Source organism: Letharia lupina (assembly GCF_014066315.1).
Source record: "Letharia lupina isolate WasteWater1 chromosome Unknown contig_12, whole genome shotgun sequence".
In the NCBI taxonomy this organism is placed as follows: Eukaryota; Fungi; Ascomycota; class Lecanoromycetes; order Lecanorales; family Parmeliaceae; genus Letharia; species Letharia lupina.
Window position 1 is genome coordinate 265,060 of NW_023502981.1, and position 24,863 is coordinate 289,922.

Sequence of the window (24,863 nt, forward strand, 5' to 3'; positions counted from 1 at the left end):
GGCCGAACCTCAAAATCTCAAACCCTCGACATCCACGCATCCTTCCCACGGCACTCCCCCCTTCCTACAAGCCCGAATCCAGCTCCTAATCCCCTCCCAACATCTCCCCCTCGCCGTACCGTCCCCAACCCCCGAGCCAGATCACAGGGCCCGTTTGATCGACCACGGACGCAGAGTCAGGGTGCGCCGGAGTTGGTCCTTGGGAATGGTTACGGGTAGGATGTTTGAGTCTAGGACGCTTTGATAGTGGTGAGGAGGAGGAGCTTGGGATGGGTGGGGGTGGAAGTGGGTGGGGGGAGGGTTTATAACGTCGATTGGCTATGCGTGTGTGGGGTTGTTATGGTGTTGGAATGTAGATTGTTTCGCGGTGGGTGGTTTCTTTTAGGGAGGATGATTTATAGTTTATAAGGTAGGTGAGATGTTAAACGGGACGGGATTGGCGGTGATGTTTCTTTTTTAATCGCGTATGTGTGGCTTTGAAATATATTTAATATCTATTTTCAGCGGTAATATTCCCTTCGAATGAGTTAAAACTTCGTCTGATTATGTTAAAATATCCTCGTTTAGCGGCAACATTCCTATCTGACGATGCATGCATGGCTTTACATTACATCAACATATCCCCGTCCAGCGGCAACATCCCCTTCGAACAAGTCAGAATAGCGCACGCATAGCTTGCGATTAGATCACAATTCATCGTCCTTACAGCAACCACCCCTTCCTACGGGTAAGAACTGGTGGATGCATAACTTCTAACCCCATCGACATGGAGCAATCCCCATCCCACCGTATTTTAAGGTCGGCGGGGGGTTTTACTAATCATACCTGGAGAGTCTTAGTAAAATTGTAGGCGGGGAATATTTCGACCCGCATTGACAAGGCTTAGGGTATCCGATAAACGCCGACGCCGAGGCAACAAATTTAACCGAGATTCTTCCCCCACATTCAATAGCTTCCTTATGTTAATTATTAAATAACTTCACTACTAATAATTCAATATGCCTTAAATTGTTACCCTACCTGCTCCTGATAATGATATATTAGATTAGATCTTAAAGTAGCAAAAAAAAGCCACGAAAACCAGTGAGAGATAGGCATTTCTTGAAAAACGTAATAATCTTCTTTAGCGTATTCCATCACTTCTAGAGTACTAACTAATAGTAATTAAGCATCGAGTAGTTGTTAGTTATCTTTTAAGTGATCTATTTCTTACTTCACGTACTGTGTTTGACCTTATATAAACTACTACTGTCTAGGAAATGCTTCGAGATAATATTAGTTTATATGCCTCTGCCTAAAGTTCTCGCGATCCTTATTGATACTCTATAACTGTGTTAGAGCTGAAAATCTTCGTCGCTATTACAATCTATATGGGAATCTTTCACTTTCCTACTATTTATGACTACTGAAGGATTGATGAAATTGCATCTGTGGCAAGGTCAAATCCCACCTCTATCTCTATACTACTAAAGGTATTACGAGGTAATTATAGTTGGCAAGACTTAAAGGCTATTCGGGCGTGCTTTATATATTATAAGGATATTCAAAATCGAGGTTTTGAGCGAGAGATTAGTGGGAATAGGGATAATGCTCCCAAGACGCGTGGGGATATAAAGTATGTTAGGTCTTTTTATGTCGCAAAGGGGATTGCGCAAGACGATTTCATGAAAGGGATAATGCATTGGACTCTATATAATAGATCTAGACTACATTTATTGAATTATATGAATGTGGTGGGGTAGTAATCGAAATAATGGTGCGGAGAAAACAATTTATTGCCTCTCGGCGTTTATCGGATAAGTAGCTATAGTGTAAAAATAATATCGTATTTTACAGAGATCCTAGGAGTATTTTTTAAAAATTAGAAGAATTTTCGCTCAGGATATCCCTAAATCAGGAGATCTTCTCAGTCCTACCACTAATGACTAAGCCGTATTTTACACTTTGACGTAATACTGCTTTACAGCCTACACCCCATCCCATCACACCCCATCCCATCACACCCCGTCCCATCACACCCCGTCCCATCACCCCCCACCACCCCCCGTAAGACCTCGAGAATATCACCCCTGCGAGAACTTTGGCTAAATCGCTTGAATCTGAAGTCAGAAATTAAAAAGCGTGGATATAATTTACAGTAGCCAGATCCCGAAAACGAGGCTTGATACTCGTATTTACGGAAATAATTATAGAAGACTCGCTTTCTCAGGAGACTCCCGGGAGGAATCTTAAACCACGATATCATGAGATTGAAAAATAATTGATAGAAAAAGATTCTTCAAGAGGATTTCAGGGTAGATACGTTGAATCTTATAATAAATCTTTATTTGTAAATGATACTTATGGTATTCTTGTTACCTAACTAGCCTACATAGACCATTACGAAAAACCCCCTGCCGACCTTAATGTATCCACGGCGCGCGCTGAGTTCCCACACGGGATGGCGATGCCGCCCGGGTTCCGCGCGCTCCGTGCCCCGTCCCACCGGGAAGAGCCGCCGCCGCCGCCGCCGCCGCCGCTCCCCGCGACCACTTTCACTTCTTGTCCCTGTCCTTCTTCGGAGCCACCGTACCACCAGGGGGTGCAAGAAGTGAGTAAGGTAACTAGGCCGGATTTGGACATAGCTTCTCCAGCATTGAATGGCTACATTTCCGTCTATCCCATGCTACTTGATTACCATGTCGCCGACTTAATGCCCTTACCACCATTATTTACTAGCCAAGCACATCGCTCAGGCATCTCATCTACTCTAGCCTAGATTTCCTTCAGAAAAATACCCTCCCACTCCTCGAGGCCTCGGTTGCAGTCCAAATCCGGCCTAGTTACCTTACTCACTTCTTGCACCCCCTGGTGGTACCGTCCACCTTGTACCCGGGGAACGGGATCTTCTCGAAGACAAAGGGCGGGGTGCCGACCTCGGCCAAGGGTTGATCGCCCTCCCATTCCACGCTCGGACTCAGCTGGACGTGCACCTTGTTCACGACGACCTTGTCCTTGACCGGGCTTGCCTGCAGCGCCTCCCGCACGTAATTGCCCAGGCAGTAGTCCGCCGTGGCCCTCGGGAAGAGCGCGAATGCCAAACAGGTCCGGATCTTGGCCAGCGATCCGGTGGTCTTGACAAACTTCTTGAGCTGTTTGTCCTTCGTCTTGCCGTTCACGCGGGCTTCGATCATGTGGCAGTCTACCGGTTCGCCTTCGGATACCTGGTCGATGTTGATGTCAGTGTGTGAGCTTTTGTGGGGGTGGGGGGACGGTAGATTTGGGCATACGCCAGAATAGACGAGCTTGAAATCGTCAGATCCGAACTCGACTTCGGCAGCGGTGTTGGCGAAGACAAAGCTTTTCAGCTCGTTATCGTCGATGCTCTCAAGCCACTCCTCGTAATTTGCGCGGCTTTTTGTGTTGAGGGCAGCCATGATTTGGCAAAGTGCAAGGGTCTGGATGTAAACAAACAGTGAGGCTTGGGAAGGATCGGAGGGGGTTTCCTCGAAAGATGAGGGTTGGAATTATTGAGAAGAGGGAGAGATTTTGGGGGGTAAGGGGGGGGAAGCCGCAACATTTGATCAGAGGTTGGCTTGTAGGATCACGAGAACGACCGAATGCACGGCTCGATGTCCCCAACGTTTCACAACTGGGACCCTCCAAGACTGTCCATATGTCAACTGTCCAACTTGAAACACGCATGTATTTTGCCCAAGGCAGCGGCAAGAAACCCAACCGATTACCTCAATGTCTATTGATCCTGTCTCAAACAGCTGCCCGTTTGAGATGGAGAGTCGGACGGCAACACGCAGGTCGCTTGGCTGATCGCCCTTAATGTTCCGGCATACCTATGCATACAATCAGGAGTTCTCATGAGTCACTATTGCCTCATGTCCGTCCATAAATATGCAGAGTGAAACTTCAGGTAGTATCGGAATAATGTAGAGCGGCTGCTTAACCCCTGAGGTTCTGCACACCAGTCCGGCTCTGGGTCTTCCCTATGAGGCTTTTTAGACTTATCCTGGGCGAAGTACGAAGACCAGTGAAAGGCAAACGGGCTGGGCACAGCAACTTTTTTGCAGAATAGAGGGATTAGAAACCGAAGAATGGGCGTATGATCGCTTGCTTATGATTGGAGATTGGTTTACACGGGGGGCGTTAGGTACCAATAGTGTTAACCGTTGTGTTATCTATAACTTCATGCATCTCGTTTTTCCCCGCCTTCCTCAAGCTCCTCTTCGTCTTCATTAGCATGCTCCTGATCCGAGTCAGCCAGATTTGACTCGCCAAGATGCTCTAGTGCCCAGTCGGTAGCAGAGTTGGGCGGTGCATTGTCTGGCCAGTAGATTCGGCTGATCAGCTGCTGCTCTAAGCTCTCTGGGTCTCGATTCAAGGCCTTGCATATAGGAGATTGCAATCGCTTCAGCTCTTCTCGATAGAATGCGCGAAGGTGGGTCTTCTGAATCCTGCCCATGACCTGCGTATAGGTCTCTTCACTCTGGCCCCTTATTCGTGCCAGATCGTCATCCCCGTAGAAGTAGACCTTAGGTCGCTTTTTTTCGCTGCTAATCGTAGGCCCTGTAGGGACGTAGAAGTAGTCTGGGTCGGTACTGAAGTCATTGGTCAAGAATTGTGGCAAGGCCTTGAAAAGGGCAGTTGGCTCGATCCGAGCTCTTTCCCAGTCTATCAGAGCCACTGGTGCGCCAGATTCGTTGACGAAAATGTTTGGGGTCGAAAGATCAGGGTGCGTGAGCATTGTAATCATCGGCTCGGGGGTAGACGGGCACAGTTTTGATAGTAGATTCCTATAGGTTCGTAGCTCCTCGGGTAGCCACGATAGATCGACCTCTGTAACGCCGTAGTGTCGCTCATTCCTTCGGTCCTCCTCGTCTGCTTCATCCAAAATCTCTTCTTCAGACTTCTGGCCAGCTTGCTGAGGATTATCAGATGATCCGTCTTCCGAACTCGACGGTTCTTCGTCAGACATCGTAGCTTCCAGCGCAAGACGAGCGCTATGTCTGGGATCATTAATGTGTCTCTCTGTTGCATCGAGCACTGCATCATAAAGGGCGTGGAGTGATTCAAAAGGTCCTCGGTGAATGTCATGCAGAAGCCTATCACCTTCGTACAGTCGGCTATGTAACGTAGGTCCCATGTAGAACTCCATCTGACGAGCTCTTAGACGGCAGTAGAGAGAACCAGTTGTGTTGAATTTGAGTCGCGAGAGCTGATCCATCCATTTTGCAACGACTTTGGTGAGTTCCTGCTTGGTATTGTACCCCATCGTATCCCATACGTCGTAGAGGGATACCCCTTTGACCTTCTCCATAAGCATCCATTCGAAGCCAAGCTTATTGCTCGGAGAAGAATCGAAAGCGTAAATGATGGGGACAGGCACAGTAGTCGTATGCCTGACGAATTCGGTCGTGGCGACGTCGCTCTCAACTTTGTAATGGGGATAGATAGGTAGCGCAACACGGAAGACGTATTCCTTGCAAAACCCTGTAGCCTTGTTCTCGGCAGTAATATTGTATGCTTGATTGAAAGCTCCTTGCGCCAACAATTCCACGGAAATTGCTTCCGTCTCTGGGGCGATGAAATCAATATACTGTTGAACGGTCTCTTTGATGTGCTGGACATCTGGCTCCTGAATGATTTCCGGGGCAAGGTCGAAAAACCAACGGTATCTCCAGCGCATCTTGCGCTTTTGTGCTTCCAGAGAAAACGGAGGAGGCTTCCCGTAGAACACACGGATTGGAAACAGTGGCATTGGTACAGTCTTGATGACATCCGGAGGTGCTGCAGCTACAGTACTCTCAGTGCTGGGTATTATCTCTGCAGTCCGCTGCATCAATCTTGCCCAAGCATCAACCCCGAAAAGTGCAGTGATTATATTCAAGTACCAGACTCCAATCTTACTCAACACACCAAGTAGAGATTCAGCAGTCGAGCGGCTGAATGACTTCGGTGTGGGATTTGAAGCGGATGGAAGTCCACTTTCGGTTCCTGAGCCTTGCGCGGATGAACCGTTGCTGGTTGCGGAGACTACGCCGCGCACGAAATGTCCATGAGAGCTACCCAGGAACCTTTCTATGGATGGGTTTTTCCTCGTGGTGCTTATTCTGGTTGGCTCGTAGGGCATTGGGACCCAGCGGGACTGTCCTGCAGCACCAGGACTTGAACCGGGGTTTGTTTTCGGGTTCGAGGTTGGAGGCAGCGAAGGAGCGGTAGGGGAAAGAGACATCTCTGGACTGGAGGGTTCTTTAGTCTCTTTGATTGCTGTTGACGGCATCTGTAGCTGCTCTGCTCTTGTACCCATGGCGATCAATGTGGCCAGAGAGCCGAAAGTTTGGGATTGGCGGCAAATGTCGGCGGACAAAGATGTTTCGGAAGCAACGCTCTGCTTTTAGAAGGCCGTTGTGTTCAACGTTCTCCTGTGCGGAGTCAAACAGAATCCGAGACCTGGATGGCATCAACGGGGAGGAATGTTTCAAAAGGTGGAGATTCGCTTCTAAAAAGTCGAAGTGATCAGAAAAGGCAGGGTTATCCTGGGTGGAGTCGAAAGCATTGTGGATGGTGTCAGCGGAAAAAAGATGTTTGAGAAGCGGCAGCCTGCTTTTGAGAGGTCCCAGTGAGAGCACGGTGCAAGGTTGTCCCGTGTGGAGTACAATAATCTTGGATGGCGTCACGGGGAAGAGTGTTTTAGAAAATACCGAGTACTTCTCAAAAGCTCTTGTGATCTGAAAAGGCAAACTTGATCCGAGTGGAGTCCAAGGGGAGCGCGGTAAGCAGATGAGGATACGGAGGAAGAGCGGGTACGGAGATTGAGAAGATGCAGATGCAGGGCTGTCTCGAACGCTAAAGTATGATGATTCGTCAAGGAATTCAGCCGTTGATGTTTTGGATATAGACAGGCAAATGATTGGAAAAGCGCGGCGACGGAGGGAGATTATTGGGTGAGGAAGGAAGAGGGAGAAAAAGGCAGGTTGGGCAGTAAATCATAAATCATAAATCATCGGGCAGGTAACACATAACGCGGAGATAAAAGCTGACGTAGATAGGTAAAGTAGGCAATGAGAAGCTACAGTAGCATTCCGCAACATTTAGATATCTTATATCTTGACAGTTAGTAAGGTACAGTATCTTAGTTCTACATCCGTGATATTCGGCTTCAAGTTATTACTCTTACCTTACTTCTTCATCATATATATAGGTCAAAAGAAGCTTTAATAGAGTACAGCCGCCAATTCTTAGTATCCATAAACCCTGCCGTAGATCAAGAAGGAGCTACGTACATCATTCTCCTAGAGTCCTAAGGTACTCAATCGAGGAACATGCTAAGGGTAGCCAGTAAATCACTCTTGCTACAGGCTTCAAAGCAACAATGAGCTTATCCATCACTAGCTGTTGCCGAATCCTTACTCTTCTTTCGCTTTTTCTTCTTCTTGCCCTCGCCATCCTCTGCTTCCCCCTTGTCCTCGCCAAGTCGCTTCTTCGACGCAGTCCGATCTGGTAGCGCCTCTTCCTCAGTCTGCTTAGCCTTCTTCTTCTTAGGGCTCTCCGCCTCTGCGGCGGTGGCAGAAGCTTCGACAGCGGGCTGAAAATCCTCAGACCCTACGGCAGGCTCGTCTTCTGATTCCCGCTTGCGCTTCTTCTCCTCTTTCATCTTCCGCTTTTTCTCCTTCTCCTTCATCCGCGCATCAACCTGGTCAGATATGTCTTCGGTCTTGGCCTCCTGGGTGTCTTCGCCTCTAGGTATGTCGCCGTCATGCGTGTTCTTTGCTTTCTTATGCTTCTTAGCTTCGACAGCTTCTGGAGGAGAGGCGCTTCGTTTGAGAGATTGGGAGGACATTCCTGGTATGTCGACAGGCGTAGGCTTGGTGTCGATGATGAAATATGGATTATCGCCTTCCAGAGTGGCTTCTTGAACCTTCTCAGTACTCGCTTTCCCGTTCGCGGTAGCCGACTTTCTGGGTTCCTGCTTCATGGGGCCCTCAGATCCTGAGCCCCTACCACTTCCACTGCCACCGCCACTACCGCTTGCCTTACCCTTAGCAGCCTGCGCTTCCCGGATGCCCGCCAATGTGCTTCTCTTAACACCTTTAGCCTGACCAATTACGTATTCGGCATCTGGGTGCTTCAGCTCTATACCCTTAGCTCTGGCTTCCGCAGCAGCTTTGCCATACTCCTCGGCCGCTTTTCCATACTCATGATCCGCAGGCGAGTATCCGGGATACATAGAGGCGGAAGAAGATCCCAATGGCACTTGCTCACGATGGTTCGATGGTGGGACCTAGTTCTTGTTAGTATATAGCCGCTGTATCATGAGCTCAAAGTGTCCATACAAACGTTCTCGAAATCTGCTTCGAGACTTGTAGCATCTCCTTCGCTCGATCCACACAGCCCATGATCGTGCGGTAATTGCCCGATCCTTCGACGGTGTGCTTCCGGACCATGTCAATCATCTTCAGATGGCCTTCGACAACGGAGATGTGGTGCTTAAAGATCTGACGCGCGACTTGTAAGCTACGTTATCTTTGGGGTTCAGTATGTCATACTTCCGGCCATGGTATGTGTCTTGCGGGCGCAGGCCCACCACCGGTCCACCGCTTTGGTCCACCTCTAAAGCCGCCGCCCTTGGTATCAGGTCCTGGCCCATGGGCTGTTCTGCGTTCTGTCATTCTTGCTGCGATCGAAAGCGGCTCGAGGAGTAATAGAAAAATATGTGCCTCGGAAACAGCTCTGGAGGAAATTCGCTAAACATTTTCTGCCCTAATCCATATCGGCGCTAGTGCTGCCGAGTACTCGTAGAAGCCGAAACGTCGAGAATTGGTTCGTTGAGACCTGGCTTTTTTCCATTTGAATCGTCTTTTCCACCAGGTTGACCAATTATTTCAAGGACAGTAACTGTGTGTGCAGCTACTATGCTTTTTAGTGGGCCAAATCTTGTATTAATCGCAGCTAAGAGTCTCAATGTTGCCCAAAACTTCTCTTTATTGTTTGATCGATATCAGCAATGATAGCACCCAAACAATACTCTCTTGAGCCACAGGACAAATGGATCCATCTCATCCTCCTCTGGAATATCTCAAGCACCTGTCTCTTCAATGTGGCTTACACATAGAACAAAGAATGAAGGCTCATTGTCAACTCCTTAACCATTATCATTTTACCGAACGTAAGGAAGGATTTTCTACATCTCATAGAACGAATAATGCTTTGAAGTAACCTCATTTTGATTTCATCACAGACATGGATTCCACTAGCGCCCCAGTACATGGTGCATCTGACGTGTTTAGGAGTATACCAAGGCCGGAGTCTCCGATACAGGTCTTGACAGGAGCGCCACCTGTGTTCTCTCTAGAGGCCCAAAGAAATGGTATGCGATGGTCTCACGAGCGCGGCTATTTCCTCCCAGACCCAAATTGGCCGAGTGGACCAAGCATCGACGGAATCAAAGAGACTGTATGGCCTTTCCCGGAACGTCTCGGTTGCAAGCATAATGAAGACGTCTCTATCAGATTTCTCACCAACGGCGGATTCAACAGAATCTACAGTATCCAAACCACGGCCAGAGATTACGTCTTTTGCGTTGCTTTCCCCGTCGATCCGTGTTACAAAGTGGAATCTGAAGTGGCCACGGCTGAGCTGGTTAGACATTTCACATCTATCCCGGTCCCAACCATCTATGCCTATGACTCATCCACCCGGAATGGACTGGGCCTCGAGTGGGTTCTCATGGACCGAATTACCTCTGGCCGTGACCCGCACTGTTCTTGGCGAGCCATGAGATATGACACCGAAGTTCGCCTTGCTGAGACGGCGGGAGGTTGGTCAGCTCAACTAGCCAGTATCACCTCCATCAAGATCGGCAGTATTTACATGCGCCATACAGATAATGAGCTGGAGTTCTTCGTCGGGCGATGTGTGAGCAATCTTTTCCCTTAGAGAACCATTTATCATATGATTTATCCCGGGAGCCGTTCAAGTCTTTGCAGGACTACTATTTAGCACTTCTCGCAATGGCGAAGCTTGATGTCCAAAACGTTACTCTAGCGTACAAGTCCGAGTCCTTCCGGTTCAAGGGAACCTTTCTGGACCAATCAGTATTCTTCCTTCTCAACGATTCTTACGAGAAATCAGACGAGGCACTCTTCGAAGATCGAATGGGGGAGCTAGAGCTGCTTGCAACTGGGATCAGCAGTCTTCAAGCAGCTTTCCCAGAATCGTGCGCCAAAGCCGAGAGTCCTCACGACATGGTCACAATGCTCGTTGTGGTGACCTTTCCCAGTGGAACATCTTCGTAGATGACGGCGGCGACCTGTCGCTGTCTTAGATTGGAAGTACATCAAGCTCGTGCCACTCCTCTTCCTAACACGCCCGCCTGTTTTCATAGACTCAGCAGACGAACTCTATGAGCCTGAACACAAAGACGTCGGAAGCCTGGAAAGCATCGACCCTGAGGAGAGAGCAAAATATGTCAAAGACAACAAAGAGTGGTATGCGGAACATCTGAACGACTACTAGTGCACAATGCTTCGTCAAATCTATCAGGAAAGGCTGAAGAGCTTGAGATCACGGCTTGCGGAAGCGGTAGCAGGGAATTTTGCTGAGTTTGATCGCGAACTTCTTGATCATGTTGTCTGCTTCTCTTGGTAGGCAGAGGACCATGTTGAGTAGGCGGACACCCTGCTGTCTGAGGATACTGAGGCCGCAGATACAGAAAGCTCGGAGGAGGATGGGGTGTTTAAGAAGGAGGACTGATCCGCGGCTAACAGTCTGCACCCGGTGGTTGGGGTACCTAAAGGGCATGTTTCCTGAAAGACGCGAGAAGAGCAGAGGTATGATGGAGGGAAGCTAGATCTAGGGAAGTTAACCATCTAAGGAATGCAAACATTAGCCAAAACTCCTCTACGCACACCCCATTTTCTGACTTCCTTGCGAATAGCAGTGTATATGTCTTCTTTATGAATGGACAGTACCACTACCGGCCTCTGTTACAGCGCGCTATCCTTCTCCCAAATACCTCGCGGATGACTTTGGAATTGCGGCCCTTCCACACTGCACCTATCCCTCGAATGCATTCGAGTTTCGCGTGTCGAGCTCGATCAAAGGTCAAAAACCGACACATTGAACGCATTCAAGATAATATTCGTCATTATGCGAAGAAAAATTGTCCACAACACACTTTGTGGGTCCTGCATTACTGTCGAAAAGCCCAAAGAGGCCTTCTATGCTTCGATGATCCCTCAGAAGAGGTATCTTCGCCTCGGCTACTTGCACCGAGTTGTTGTTCACAACGAGCAAGTTACATCCCCAAATATTAACAGAGTAAAGCGTATCACTGGGTCTTCATAACGGAAGTTCGGAACCTACTTGGATTGGTGCCAAGACTACCTATCTAAGCGCGCGCAACCGCTCCAGACGCGAGGCGGGCCGATCTAATTGTCAACACCGATTTGCAATCCAAAGATCTTCTCTAAGTAGGTCATCTCAAAAGGCCACAAAGCTGGCTGTCTCCAATCCATTCATCAGTTCTGATCCCTTCTCGCAGAGAATCGTGCTGCCTGACGTGTGATCTTGGATCGTCTGCTGAAATGGGCAAACACCATGGCAAGGCACTTGCGGCGAAGCTGCATTCATTACCTCATTCATAACAACATGACGGGAGATCGCCAAGGAAAATGATACACTGCTGTGCTTGGTGGAGGCTATCTCGGGCGACATGGCTCGAAAGTAGAACCAAACTCTGGCACCCCCTTTGCGGCACATTATCTCATGGCCGCAGGGCTCGGCTTTGGGATTATGGGGTTTTTGGCCTCTCAATTAGGTGGAACAGGCGGTAGGGAAGCATCTCAAAACATCTTTGCTCCCGCCGTAATGACTATCTTGTCGGGTCTTTGGTTCCTCTACGATCGGTTCCACCGTGAACAAAGCACGTAGAGGTGGATGCAGTACAAAATGCAGTCTTAGTGCAGGCGACGTCGGTGCATCATTTGCACACAGATACACAGTGTGGGGCCCACCCACTAGTTTTGATCTCATCAATATCTCATCAATATCTTTTGGGAGCCAACGCCGTTCATTAGCCAGAGAAAATCAGCGACATGCCTTCGCCATGCTTTGAAGCCGTTAAGCAAGACATCCGGCTTACGCCTCGACACCCGCGATCGTCTCATCGCCAACCTTGTCAAGCGTTTTGCCCTATGGATTGCACGGTGATCCTAATCCTGTCATGATCCCCTGCATCCGTCCAACCGCCCCTCTTTGAAAGGTAACCCTCACGGTCTGCACATGCACTTGTCAGTTGCGTCGCCGCCAGACTAAGTCCCAGCCAAGTACCATCCTCGGGCATGAGGCTTTTAAGTTCGACGAAGACTTGACATTCACCCCATGACTTTGAGACAGGCAGCTTAAATTGGTCTTCACCACTGCCGGGACCGTGGAATGTGCCATGGATGTGGCTAGAAGGAAGGCGGCGAATGGCGCTCATGCAATCTCGAGCGCTGGGCCTGTTGAACATGTAGGGATTGTTTGAGTAGCAGTGCACCTCGCTATTCAGGGTATGATTGCCTGCAAGAAGAGCGGTTGGATTCGTTGCTTGCGGAATGCTCAGAGTGAGAGATTGAGATGTCAAGAGGGCGAAGAGCAGAAGCAAATTCGTCTTGGCGAATGGCATCGCGAACCAAAAAGCTGTTGTTCCCAGGAAGAGTCTTGTTGGTGAAGCAAGTGTCTGTTTCGCTTGTGAAGTGATTGACAATGATGTGTTTGAACCTGTCGAAATCCCGGTTCTATGGCTCTATTACGCGCCTTGCAAGCGCAACGCGCCCCTGCAACTGAGAAAATAAATTCATCTCCAAGCCGTGAAATGATTTGTTCGCCAGCTTGCCTACACCCGCCGCGAGTTTTGCAACTTGCACACTGGCCGCGCCCTGGGGATGCAATGTCACAAGTTCGAAAATGGCTCTCCTTTAGATTCTGATACATTATCCTCCTTTTCAAGACAACACAGAATCTTCTATACTTGCGGCTTCTAGCAAGGGTTGCAAACGCGACTGCCATGGACTTCTTCGGCATTTGGGTCCCTATTCTGCTCGTACTAATTAATCCGGCGTCCCTAGCATATCCATCTAACACAAGGTCACAAAGCCTGAGCCTGACCAATGATGTATCTCTAGGGGCCGTATCGCAGATCAATCTAACAAATTCGGTGCAAGACTACCCAGTCTATCCTACCACATGCTTTCCTCGCCCATCGCGTGGACGTCACGTACCGCAGCCGGACCTCATGAATGTTATATCGGACTGCTCCTGGATTATCAATGAGATCCTCCTCCAACAAGACGGCCTTCTTTTCCAGGACCTCCTCTTCAACTACAGATCCTTCAAAGATCAGTCTGGCAAATGGTACCTCTCTCGATGGCATCGTGATCGGTGTGTCATCATTGTCGCGTGTGTGGAAAAGCACCAGGAACAAACGTTACAGCTTTTCAATGTTGTCCTTGCCGCAAACAAGATCTTGAAAGAATGCATCCAAGACCAGCAGATTCTTGCAGGAGGGACGACTGCCATCGGTTCACCGAACAATTCTTTTTACGTCGGCGTTCTAGGACTGCAAGACAGCGACGCTGCACGCCAGTCCAACATATCTTTGTTGTCAGATCTCGATCTTTCCGAAGGGGATATACAACGTAGCGTACTACGCACAACGTCGAATTCTGAGTCGTCAATTGGAGAGTATGAGGTCAACGATTCGACCATTTCTCCTGCGCCGAGTGTTAGCGTGGAAAAGAGAGCTTCTGTTCCACCGCAGGGCTCTTCGCCCTCGACGGGCAGACAAAGCATGGTACCAGAAGGCGCACTGAGCACCTCGAACCTGGTTCTGGCCTCAACGAACCTCTCGGGAAGCATCGAAGCACCTCCAAGCTACCCAGTCACCTGTTTCAATCCCTACTCCATCCAATTGAAGCCTGCAGCTGTGGAAGATTGCCAATTCGTCATCAACCAAATCATTCTGAGATACCCGAATCCGATGTTTCTGCAAACTTTTGGCTACACAGCTTCTGCAGACATTAACCTCTCGCTACCACGAAACCAGAAGTGGATATTTGGCCAGTGCGCCATATTTGTCAAGAACCCCGACATGACCCGGACAGACACCTTCCGGATGGTTGATGTAGCATACACTGCGCATGAGATCATGACAAAGTGTGTCGTTGGTGTCAAGTATCCCGTGGGTGGTACCGCGGATGTTGGTAGCACCGCGGATAATTTCTATGTGGCCGTGGGGGGCGTCCGTGTAACGGACGCCGCAAATGTCTCGATAATGCAGTAACTCTCGAGCGTGTGGATCTTCTGCATGACAGGATAGGCACGCATGGTGCGCTTTAGACCACGCCAAAGACGGCTCTGCCATATGCGACAAAACGCGCATTGGCATTTTATGTCGAAGGGTCGATTCCCAGAACGCAATGGTTTCCGTTCTCCTGCCACCAAAGTTGTGCACGATGATAATTCTATGTCGAATCCTTTCCCTGCTCACCGTAATCGCCTCCACAGCCCTTTCCCTCGCCGTTCCTCCAACATCAGACCTCTCTCCCATCCACCACCCAGTGAACCTCACATCGACAACACCCCCCACCAACGTTTCCTCCTCCTCCTCCTCCTCCTCCTCCCCCTCCCCCTCCGCCAACAGCGTAGCCCACTGCTTCACCAACACCAGCCCCTTCGCCCGCCGCAGACCCAGGTTCACAGACTGCGGCGCCGCCATCCGCCTCCTGCCCTCCAACCACATCATCGGCAACTTCCACAACGCCGGCGCCGACGACCAGTTCCGACTCCCGGTCCAAAAGACATACAACAGCTGCACCGTGGAAGTGAAGATCCAGAGCGGGTTCAGCGACGACACGAGCACGTGGCTCGGGGTCGGGGCCGCGGCGACGCAGCTGAACATGGCGTGTGTGAACACGTTCAGTTTCCCCGTGAAGATTGGCGGGTGGACGACTACGGGGAGCGTGGAGCGGATCACGGTTATTTTGCGCTACGCGGGCATGAGGAGTGGCCTGGAAGCCTTGTGATTGGGATGGGTACCAGTCTGCTCTCGCATGGCACCCTTCCACGTTCGGAATAGGTGAATGGGGTGGCGGAAAATAGATTCTGACTTTGGCTGAGTATTAGAAAGGAGCTATTTCGGAATAATTTACCAACTTGAAACACCTATGTCTAAGTCTTTGAATGTTGATAGGAACACATGACTTACTCGCGGCTGTACATGAGACTCACTTGACGCCGTTGCAGTCCTGACATGGATGCCATTTCCAATGTTCAGAAGCCCGCCAATGTTCAATCAAACTACGAAATTGATCATCGAAACATCTAAAGGGACGTGAAAGCTATTGTTTTCGATATTGGGCAACATTGCATCAAATCATCAGCTATATATCAAGTCTGCTCAACATCAACCTGCTTCCCCTGCGCTCTGACATAATCCGCCGCCAGCGCCTTCACCCTCTCCTGGCTCTTGCTATCCCCCTCCTTACCCTCATACTCAAGCCATTTCTTGAAGAAAAACTTGGCCGGTCTAGCCTTGAGCGAGGGTCCGCTCCCAGTTACTCGCTCAAAGAGCCGTCGAATGACCTCCTTGTCTCTTTGTTTGATCTCCAAGTCGAGCAGCACGTTCCACAAATCCAAGCGTTTGGGCCATTGCGCAAGCAGTGTTTCGAAGAGCGTGCGCCCTCGTTCTGGATCGCCGTTCGAGGACGTGAATTCCACTTGGGCGAACTTGCTGGTAAGAGCTAGATGCGTATGAGAAGGTAAGGACTGCATTGCCCGAGGTAATAGCGCACGAGCGCGATCTGGAGCCGCTAGTGTAGTCATGAGGAAATTTGCATAGTTGATATAGAGATCTGGGGATTTGCCATGCTTCTTGATCGTAGTTTGGAACAGATCGTCCGCTTTCGAGTCATGTCCAGACTGGATGTAGATGCTTATCAGACGCTCGTGGATCTCTTGGCTGTCATTGTACTGGCATGCCCGCTTGAAGATATCAGCTAAGGATTCATCGGTTCCGTAAGTGTTCTCCAGATTGAGCAGCCCGATCCAAATGTTCATTTTCTCGGTCTCTTCGCGGATGTTGATTGTCTTGAGGGCTCTTTCTGCAATCTCACGCGCTTTGTTGACCTCGCTGAGCTGGAGCTGGAACGCCATATAGCTGAGCCAGAGCACGGAGGAATTTGGCTGGCCGAGGAGAAGGCGTTCGAAGTCTGCGATAGACTGTGGGCCGTTGGCGTCGAGGTCGCCGGTTTTGTCGATTTTGATCTCGGCTTTTCTCCGTTTTTTCTTCTTGAATTGGGATGGTTCTGCGTCGGTCTCAGATTGGGCGTCTCTGTTGTCGGCCGCGGACATGCCGCCGGTCCAGTCGAAACCGCCTGTGCTGAGACCTTGGAGACCGTTTGCAGTGCTGGGAGCTCTAGATTCCTCTTGGGGAAGGTCTACACCTCCGTCATCCATTCCGAGGTTATCATCTATGTCTTGCACATCGTCCATATTAAATTCATCGTCCGAGGATTGGTCTTCGTGAGCCCCCAGTAAAGCGCCAAGTCCCTTTCTATCCGCCTCACCCATGAAACCATTGCTATCACTAGCATCCCCAATGTCGCTATCTTCTGGACTACTAGCATTCATTGCAGCATCCTTATCTCTGAATTGCTTACCAAAATAGGAAGCCTTCAGTCCGAACGAGATCTGCTTCTTCTCCTTGTTGATATTCAGCACCTTTGCTTGAACTGTATCGCCTTCTTCGTATAGCTTGTTCGGGTTGGCACCGGGTCGGTCAGACATCTTGGTTCGATGGCAGAGACCGCTAACATTGGCAGAGTCATCCACCACGACGAAAACTCCAAAGTCTTCTACCTTTCGGACCTTTCCTGTGATTACTTGCCCCAATTTCATATCTGAGAAAGCGAGAGGTGGTTTGTAGTCCTTGTCAAGCTGTGACTTCTTCAAGCTCATCTGGACATGATTGAGCAATGAATCGACAGCGATGATTTTGCCCTCCACCAACTGGTCAATTTCAAAATCCGATTTCCAGTCTTTGAGAAAAGCATCCGATAGATCCGAGATCCTGATAAAGGCGGTAACGTTGCTGGCCAAAGAGACAAAGATTCCGTTATCGGCAACATTCTTGACAAAGCCTCTCCTGATATCGTTAACTTTGAGCTGAGATATGGACCCAATATCCGGGTCTTTAACGGGCAATGAGGAGCTTAGGACCTTAGAAGGCCTGGCTGACAGTGTGATCTTCTTGTTGGGAACATCTATGGCCTTGATCCACACTCGGACGGTTTGATTCTTCTCGTATGCAGTCGGGTCAGCTTTGGAATAGTCGTCAGCCAAGTCCACGAGGTGGACTGGTGCAGAGAGCGACTCGCTAAGTTGAACCATGACTTGACGTTCTGTGACTTTGGTGATCCTTCCGGGCAAGACCATGCTTTTGGACAGATTCTTCAGTGTCAAAGAAGCTGAAGATCCGTCGGACCTCGCGGATAGATCAAGTCGATTGTTTTCAACGTCGACCTTCAGTACCTTTGCCCTCAATACCGAACCAATCGGGAAGTTCTTCGACAAATCATTGAGTTGAGATACGTCGTCTGAGACATCAATGGCTCGGATTCGGCCACGAACATTTGGCGAGAGATTGACCCAGAGACAGTCATCTGCAACGTTGTTGACAAACACAAGCCACGAAGAGCCGGCTTCAACTTTGTCAATCGTCAAAATGTCCAGATTTGTTGAGCTCTGGTTGCTTGACTTTGCTGTAAGTTCGAACACTGGCGCTTTGCCTCGGTGTGTGATCGGCAGGAATCGGTGATTCCTGGAATCGTGCATCCCTAAGATACGAACAGGGAGTATCTGTTTGGTGTGGAATTTCTTCAGAGGAGACTTTCGATCGTTGATTTCTTCACAACTATCAAACACTTCTGAAACATCAATACGTCCTTGCACAGCGTCTGCTAGTTGGACGTTTATCTGTGTTTCCTTGATGGACACAATCTTGGCCTTCGTCAACTTGCCTAGAGTGAAATCTTCAACGCTTGTCGAGACCTCGTCTACAGGATTAGATAAATTCATATCGAAAGAGTTGGCAGCTGCAGCTTTCTTGCTCTCTGACTGTTCAAGACCTGGCAACGCCTTCATTGTCAATAGAAAGCGTCTCTGGCGATGGTCCACAGACAGAATCCGCGGTGATATTGACTGATTCCTGCGCATGCCAAAATTAGGCAGCAGAGCTGCTTCATCGGGTAAATGCTGCTTGAGGAGAAGGCCAGTGAGATCACTCGCGAATTGCACAAAAACACCTGTTGGGGTAATGTTCTGTACAAATCCTCGGACCTCAGAGCCCTCCACTACGTCTTCAAAAGCCTTCATTAATTTGTCCTCTTTTGAAACTTTGATAAGGCTGGGCTTGCTCGTGAGTCTGATCAGGTGCTTCGCTTCTTGCTTGCTTAAGATCATCAGCTCTTTCAAGATTTGGCCCACTCTGATCCTCTTAGCTAAAGAATGGCACTTCTGAGCTGAACCATCTGCAAGATGCTCAATCGGCAAAATCGCTTTCAGTCCTGCCGGTTCGAGTGTTACTATGATCTCCTCGCTGGTCTTTTCTGTTACATTACCGACGGCTGTTTCTCCAGGCTTTAGGCTTTTGAACGCCTCCTGCTGAGCAGCTCCAAATGCTGACGGATCTTTGCACGATACTATCATCCGCTCATCTGACGAATCGACAGTAACGATATGGACATTAACAACTTGACCTGTGCGGAAATGTTGTTTGGGGTCTTGGATGAAAGATTCGCTCATCTCCGATACTGGTAGAAAACCACGTACAGAACCGTAGAATTGTACCACGGCGCCAGATGGCAAGATATTGACAAGGGTCCCAGGAGCTTGAAGGCCGGGCTTCAGGTCCTCGTATGACGTCCAAATTTTAGCGTCGCTATTGACAAGAGTTTTCTTGAGGGTTAGACGGATCTGTCTTTTCTCTGGCATCGTAGATAATACCCTTGCGGTGACTGATGAGCCCTCCTTGAACTTCTTCTCAGGATGCTGCAAGCGAATGTCTGCCAGATGTACCTCAGGCACCAGGCCTGTGATGCCTTCTGCAATCCTGACTATAACACCATTTACACCGGTTTCGTTGACCAGCATCTTTTCCACCGTGCCTTTGACCACCTGTCCGACCTTTATATCCTCCATGCGTAGGAAGGCCTGGCTGATGACCTTCGGCTCCATAGAAACTATGAATAACCCATCCAGGGAATTATAGCCAATAATTCGAGCTTTGTGGACTGACCCAAGCTTGTATGCTCCAGTAGATTCCGCCAGAGTCTCAATCTTGCCATCCGATATCCTTGAGATGTGGACAAAGCCTCGAACACCTTTCACTCCGACATCGACGAGCAATCCAGTGCCTTGCTCGACTTTGACAACTTTCGCCTCATCGACAGTGCTTGAGATTGGTAGCATTTCGGTGGGTAACGGTTTTTCTGTTACAGATGCAGTAGTTGTGGTCTTAGGTCTCCAGTATACGATATGATCCTGTAAGGAGATACCAAGCTTTTTCTCTTCCGCAGTCGGGAACGTACATATAATGCGCCCCTTGATCTTGCTTCCAGGCGGGTATTTCTTCTCGAGATCTTTGCCGCTCGCAGCAGCTCCTGAGTGTATCAAATCCGCAGTAACGTTGAGCAGACCCATTACTTTGCCAGCGATTCCTGAGGGCGCGGTCTCGGACACCAAGACATCAACGGCCGTTCCGGGTAGGAACGAGTCCACTGTTGGTGCGCTGGTGAGAAAGTTGCCCTTCTTGATATTGCCTATCTTATGTGGATCCGCCGAGAGTTTGATAATGCTGCCAGTGGAGCTCTTGCCAGTGATGAGGCATAGATAGACGGACCCTTCTTCGATGCTTGATATGTCAATATTCGGGCCTAACTCTTTAGACGACATGAAACCCCGAAAGCCTACGTCTCCAGTTCCGAGATCCATTATCAAACCATGATCTTCCACACTTAGTACAGAAGCTTGCACCATGCTATTCGTCACGTAGTCGGCCTTGTTGAGACCAGAGTTTGCCTCTCGAGGATTGATTGAGAGCTCGATGTGTCTCTTGCCTTTCGCGCCTGTGGCTGCTTCTTTCTGTGTGGAAATCACGTAGGCTCGCAGGTACTGTCCAACAGAAAATAGACTTTTGAGGTCGACTTTCGTGTCCGCATCCTGCTCGTCTGCGTTCTCCTCATCTGCTGCCAGGGCTTCAATTCGCTTTGTCAACTTGTCCGATATCGAAGTGAGGGAAACGTAGCCCGTAAGGTTGTTGGGTAGATTCAAAGCAACATCATAACGATTGATCTGAGAAATTTGTCCAAGGACCAATGAACCAGGTACGAGCCGCTGAAAGAATATTTAGTCATCGCTTCGCCAGGTAATTGGCATTTATACCTTGTAGCTCAACCCTTCAATACGCAATGCTGCCTTCTCAACGCCGCCATTTTTCTTGCCCTTATTGTCTCTAGGTTTTGACTTGCTCTTGCTCTTGCTCTTCTCGGTGGGCCCACTAAGTTGATCAGGCATGTCCTCATCGTTTTCTTCGTCTTCAAACTCGTTCCGGGCCGCTTTCTTGCCCGTACTCTGCTCGAAGAGTACATCTTGTTTTGCTTGGATCTGAATCCGTTTGTGTTCCAGCGGGGTCAGAATGCTTGCCCCTCCACGAGGAAATGCTGGCTCCTCTTCTCTCAAGATGGACAGCTTCTGAGGGTAGGTGGACGGCTTGTGCTTCTTCGCGAGTCGAGCACCCTCAGCGGCAGCATCATTCTTGCGCTTGATGGGCGCCATAGTACTATCAATTTCTATGTGTCCGTTGCTCACATTGTACGGGTTGAAGTAAAGTCTTTGTTTATACGTGCTGGTTATACTGTGCTGGAGAAATATTCTTTAAATCTTCGCAGGGAAAAAGTACCCGAGAAAGTGCGGCTAGAGCTTCCGTGATTGAGGGCTTAAAGCCGACGTGGTTGCCGAGACGTGTAGCAGCGCGACTTCCCAATATAGCAAAACGGAGAACATCTGACTCTTCTCCAGCATTATTGCTTTCTGTTGCTTTCGGCTTCCATTTACGATTGTACAACTCTACTATCACTATGCCCACCTAATACTACAGTAATGGAGGATCAAACCCCACTTGGGTCGCAAGAGAACCCTCTATCCAGCCGTGCAACCTCGACGAGCAGAGAGAACCTGGGTTCGTCACCTGTGCTTCCCACCCTGGACAAAAGACATGGCAGCAAACCACGTAAAGCACCAACAATAACACCCAGAACTTTCACGCGATTCTTCACACCAAAGTCTTCCCTGGAACGAGGTGGCCGGATTGGTGCGTCGAGGCAGGCATTGAGAGACATTACAGCGTCGGCGTCAAATCGCAAAGGGCGAAGGACATCAACAAAAGATACCGTACAAATATTCGAAGGCGATGGCGAAGGAGTCGTGCTTGGCTCGAAGAGGAGGAAGCGAAAAATACCTGATTCTCTAGACATGACACCAGATCGCTCGTCACCTCTGAAAAGGATACGTAACCAGTCATTGGAGATTTCGGAAGATGAGGGCAGTGACACAGGTACAAATGAGTCTAGAGACGACGCCGAAGATCCTTTCCGGAGATATGGCAGGCAGCCAAAGTCCATCGAGCGCATCATCGGCTCCAATTATCATGGCTGCCAGGGAAGATACTTACGGCGAGAGATCGGTATCCAGAGGAGAGCATCAGAACTCCGGTGCTTTGGTCGTAGCGTTGGGATGTCGGAGTGGCAACAGGAGACGACCCACTTCTCGACCAGACCCGAAGATGCACATGTTTGCATGAATGTCGCAGCGCCATCAGACCACACGATACCGTTCTGTACTACAAGCTGCAACAGTAAGTTTTGACTGAATGCCGTATGTATTGTCTCAGATGCGCTGACTTAAGTTTTTTAGCCAACACTCTTGTTGCCATTGGAGACGAGGACGGAGGTGTGAGGTTGCTCGAGAGTGCGAAGGGCGAAAAGCCAGAATTTTCAAAGGCATACTTAGCATTTCGGCCGCATTCAAATGCCATCCTCGACTTAGCCTTTTCTCGGGATGATCTTCTATTAGCAACGGCATCCGGAGATCAGACCTCGCAAGTTATCGACATGCCCACCCAACGAGCCACCTACACCTTAGCCGGCCACGTCTCTTCTGTCAAACAAGTCTGCTTCCAGCCAGGTAGCTCAAACGTTCTCGCAAGCTCAAGTCGCGACGGCAGCGTGCAAATATGGGATCTGCGATGCAAGGGATTTGATGCTCCTGTCCGGGACATCAGAGTCTCGCTCGAACCCTCCAGCATTAGCACTACCCGAAGCTCTGTGCCGAATAAACTGACATGGGCTCGCTCTGTCAATACCATCTTCGAGGCACACGCAAGCCGGCAACCAGCGTCGACCAATGCAGCTGCCAGCGGCAGGCTCGCACCAAGTTTCGATGCACCCTCCAAGACGGAGTCTCCCGGCAGGAGAGGCGACGTTTCCATCACGGCACTCTCGTTCCTGCACCCTGGACGAGAGCATCTTTTCCTCACCGCATCCGAAGCAAACGCTAGTGTCAAGCTATGGGATCTCCGTACCACACACAATCACCGCCGAAGCCGGGCAACACCTTTGTCAAGCACCCGACAGCCCGACAGCCACAACAAGCACCGTCATTTCGGCCTAACTTCTCTGTCGCTAAGCGGCGATGGTGGACGACTGTACGCGTTGTGTAGAGATAACACCATCTATGCGTACTCGACATCGCATCTGATACTAGGTCATGCACCAGAGCTTTCCAAATCATTCTTGAAGCCCCGAAGATCTGGTGGTTCTGAGAAAGAAGGCCTGGGGCCAATCTATGGTTTTCGACATCCAAAATTTCATGCAACCACGTTTTATGTCAAATCTGCTTTACGGCCTGCAAAGGACGACCAGAGCGAGATGCTCGCGGTGGGAAGCAGCGATGGCTGTGCCGTGCTATTTCCGACAGATGAAAGATACATACAGCGCTCGAACCACCAGCGGATGCCGTCTTCGGACTCACCGTTCCCAAGAAGCCGGCCCTCTTTAACACGAACAGATAGCGGCAGTGGCCTCTCCACTCGCCTGGAAGACACAATCCCCATATACCAGCATGGCTCGGCACTGATTCGAGGCCACAGCAGAGAAATGACTGGGCTGACGTGGAGTCCAAGAGGGGAGCTGGTCACTGTCGGTGATGACTTTGTGGCGAGATGCTGGCGGGAGGATGACGCGTATGCCAGAGATTTACGGTTGGGTGGTGAAAAGGAAGGACGGCGATGGGGTTGTGGGTGGGCTGAAGCTGAAAAGGGGTGGGATGATGACGACGGGTGACTTGGTTTGCATCCGTCTGTTTGCGCGCCTTACATAGCGTCGGGCTCATTAGTCAGAATCCATGCCAGACAGGCAATCAGGGATCCATAACCCGGAAAGCGCGTGACCAGTGACCTTTTCTACGTCGTTGACTTTGAAGGCTCCTTGCCTTGCCGCTCCTCCATCCTCCTCTCCTCCCTCCTCAACCTGTCCACCTCCTCATCCACCAAAGCAATCTCGGCCTCTACCCTCAACAACTTCTCCTTCAGCATATTGCCATAGTCCTCATCGCTCAGTACCGTCAAAGGACTCCATTTCATCTCTGCAAACCACTCCCAGAAACGCTTCCTATCTGCTTTCTTACCTTCTGCCGCTGCCTGAGCTTCAGAAGCAACTTGCGCCGTATGTCGCGCATCAAGCGCGTCATAGACTGTTTGCCCTATATAGCCGAAAAGTGTGAACATGATTGTGCCAGGGATGACGTTGCGCGGACCGCGAAATAGTCCACCGATTGTGCCGCCAGTTATGCCGCCGGCAAAGGTGCTGGCTGTGAGGCGGTCCTTTTGGGATGGGCTGGGGTAGTAGGTGTGGAGTATGGTGGCTCTGGTCGCTAGAGATTGTACAAATGGGTCAGTGTGAACAGGGTTGGAAAGGGTCTCGCGAATGATCACGTCTAGAATCTTTGATAATGACTAACCCCAGAACGTGCTGCCAAGGGCAGACCATTGGATGCCGGCCGCAACGGCAAAAAGAATGGGATGGGCGGAGCGAAGGACACCTGCGACGCTGCCATAGAGAATGCCAGTAGTTCCTGAGGTTATGTGAGCAAAAGGTCTCGATTGAGTGACAGCAACTCATGAATTGATGAGCTGAGCTGAAGATGATCAAACGACAAGCGGAATCTGGGTCCTTCTTTCAGATGAAAGATCGATTCCTCCCACTCATATTTCAATCCTAGCGTGCGTAAGAAAAGAGTTTTTCCAAATTTAGGGCTCTTATCATTCTTCTGTATGTGTGAGGCGACCCGAAGACAAACAAAATCACAAAATAGAGTAGTCATCTGCCAGTTGGTAATTCCTTTTCCAGACAGAGATGGTAGGAGATACAGCCATGTTATGCAAGAGTCCATATGTTCAAAAGATAGGCTCACCACTCAATGCACCGACTTTCAACGCCGGTATAAGAATCTCTCTGGCTGGAAAGCCATATGGCTTGTTGGGCTGCTCCATTTCGAATAATAATGTCCTCAACAAGCTACAACCATTTTTGCCTTAGAGTTCATTCACTATAAGAGGTAATCTAGTGATTGATGAAGTACCAGCCTGCATTCCATCTTCGCATTTCATGCAAAGACTGTGAAAATCTTCCTTCAGAGTGACAGAATACTTTAACAGAGAAGAGGTTGATAGGGCGTAGCGGCACGCTAGAGGATCGTCGGCTAAAATAATTAGA

At 49.6% G+C, this 24,863-nt stretch overlaps 8 protein-coding genes across 8 annotated transcripts; 3 read left to right on the forward strand and 5 right to left on the reverse strand.

The window, feature by feature from the left end:
- Positions 1–2,831: 2,831 nt before the first annotated feature.
- On the reverse strand, positions 2,832–3,416 carry HO133_001160 (uncharacterized protein; the record flags this gene model as incomplete). Its single annotated transcript, XM_037292090.1, has 2 exons — positions 2,832–3,203; positions 3,270–3,416. The coding sequence occupies 2 exons, from the start codon at positions 3,414–3,416 to the stop codon at positions 2,832–2,834; spliced, it is 519 nt and encodes a 172-aa protein (XP_037151509.1).
- Positions 3,417–4,180: 764 nt separating this feature from the next.
- On the reverse strand, positions 4,181–6,301 carry HO133_001161 (uncharacterized protein; the record flags this gene model as incomplete). The annotated part of the gene is made up of 1 exon (XM_037292091.1): positions 4,181–6,301. One exon carries the CDS (start codon positions 6,299–6,301, stop codon positions 4,181–4,183), a length of 2,121 nt encoding a protein of 706 aa, XP_037151510.1.
- A 1,071-nt stretch (positions 6,302–7,372) lies between these two features.
- HO133_001162 (uncharacterized protein) lies at positions 7,373–8,663 on the reverse strand (the record flags this gene model as incomplete). The annotated part of the gene is made up of 3 exons (XM_037292092.1): positions 7,373–8,275; positions 8,328–8,489; positions 8,541–8,663. The coding sequence occupies 3 exons, from the start codon at positions 8,661–8,663 to the stop codon at positions 7,373–7,375; spliced, it is 1,188 nt and encodes a 395-aa protein (XP_037151511.1).
- Positions 8,664–9,234: 571 nt separating this feature from the next.
- Positions 9,235–10,509, forward strand: HO133_001163 (uncharacterized protein; the record flags this gene model as incomplete). Its single annotated transcript, XM_037292093.1, has 3 exons — positions 9,235–9,909; positions 9,981–10,259; positions 10,327–10,509. 3 exons carry the CDS (start codon positions 9,235–9,237, stop codon positions 10,507–10,509), a joined length of 1,137 nt encoding a protein of 378 aa, XP_037151512.1.
- Positions 10,510–13,042: 2,533 nt separating this feature from the next.
- Positions 13,043–15,059, forward strand: HO133_001164 (uncharacterized protein; the record flags this gene model as incomplete). The annotated part of the gene is made up of 2 exons (XM_037292094.1): positions 13,043–14,313; positions 14,705–15,059. 2 exons carry the CDS (start codon positions 13,043–13,045, stop codon positions 15,057–15,059), a joined length of 1,626 nt encoding a protein of 541 aa, XP_037151513.1.
- A 364-nt stretch (positions 15,060–15,423) lies between these two features.
- Positions 15,424–20,868, reverse strand: HO133_001165 (uncharacterized protein; the record flags this gene model as incomplete). The annotated part of the gene is made up of 2 exons (XM_037292095.1): positions 15,424–20,427; positions 20,476–20,868. The coding sequence occupies 2 exons, from the start codon at positions 20,866–20,868 to the stop codon at positions 15,424–15,426; spliced, it is 5,397 nt and encodes a 1,798-aa protein (XP_037151514.1).
- A 324-nt stretch (positions 20,869–21,192) lies between these two features.
- Positions 21,193–23,432, forward strand: HO133_001166 (uncharacterized protein; the record flags this gene model as incomplete). The annotated part of the gene is made up of 2 exons (XM_037292096.1): positions 21,193–21,946; positions 22,006–23,432. 2 exons carry the CDS (start codon positions 21,193–21,195, stop codon positions 23,430–23,432), a joined length of 2,181 nt encoding a protein of 726 aa, XP_037151515.1.
- A 119-nt stretch (positions 23,433–23,551) lies between these two features.
- HO133_001167 (uncharacterized protein) lies at positions 23,552–24,640 on the reverse strand (the record flags this gene model as incomplete). The annotated part of the gene is made up of 3 exons (XM_037292097.1): positions 23,552–24,021; positions 24,109–24,222; positions 24,562–24,640. The coding sequence occupies 3 exons, from the start codon at positions 24,638–24,640 to the stop codon at positions 23,552–23,554; spliced, it is 663 nt and encodes a 220-aa protein (XP_037151516.1).
- Between the last annotated feature and the right edge of the window lie 223 nt (positions 24,641–24,863).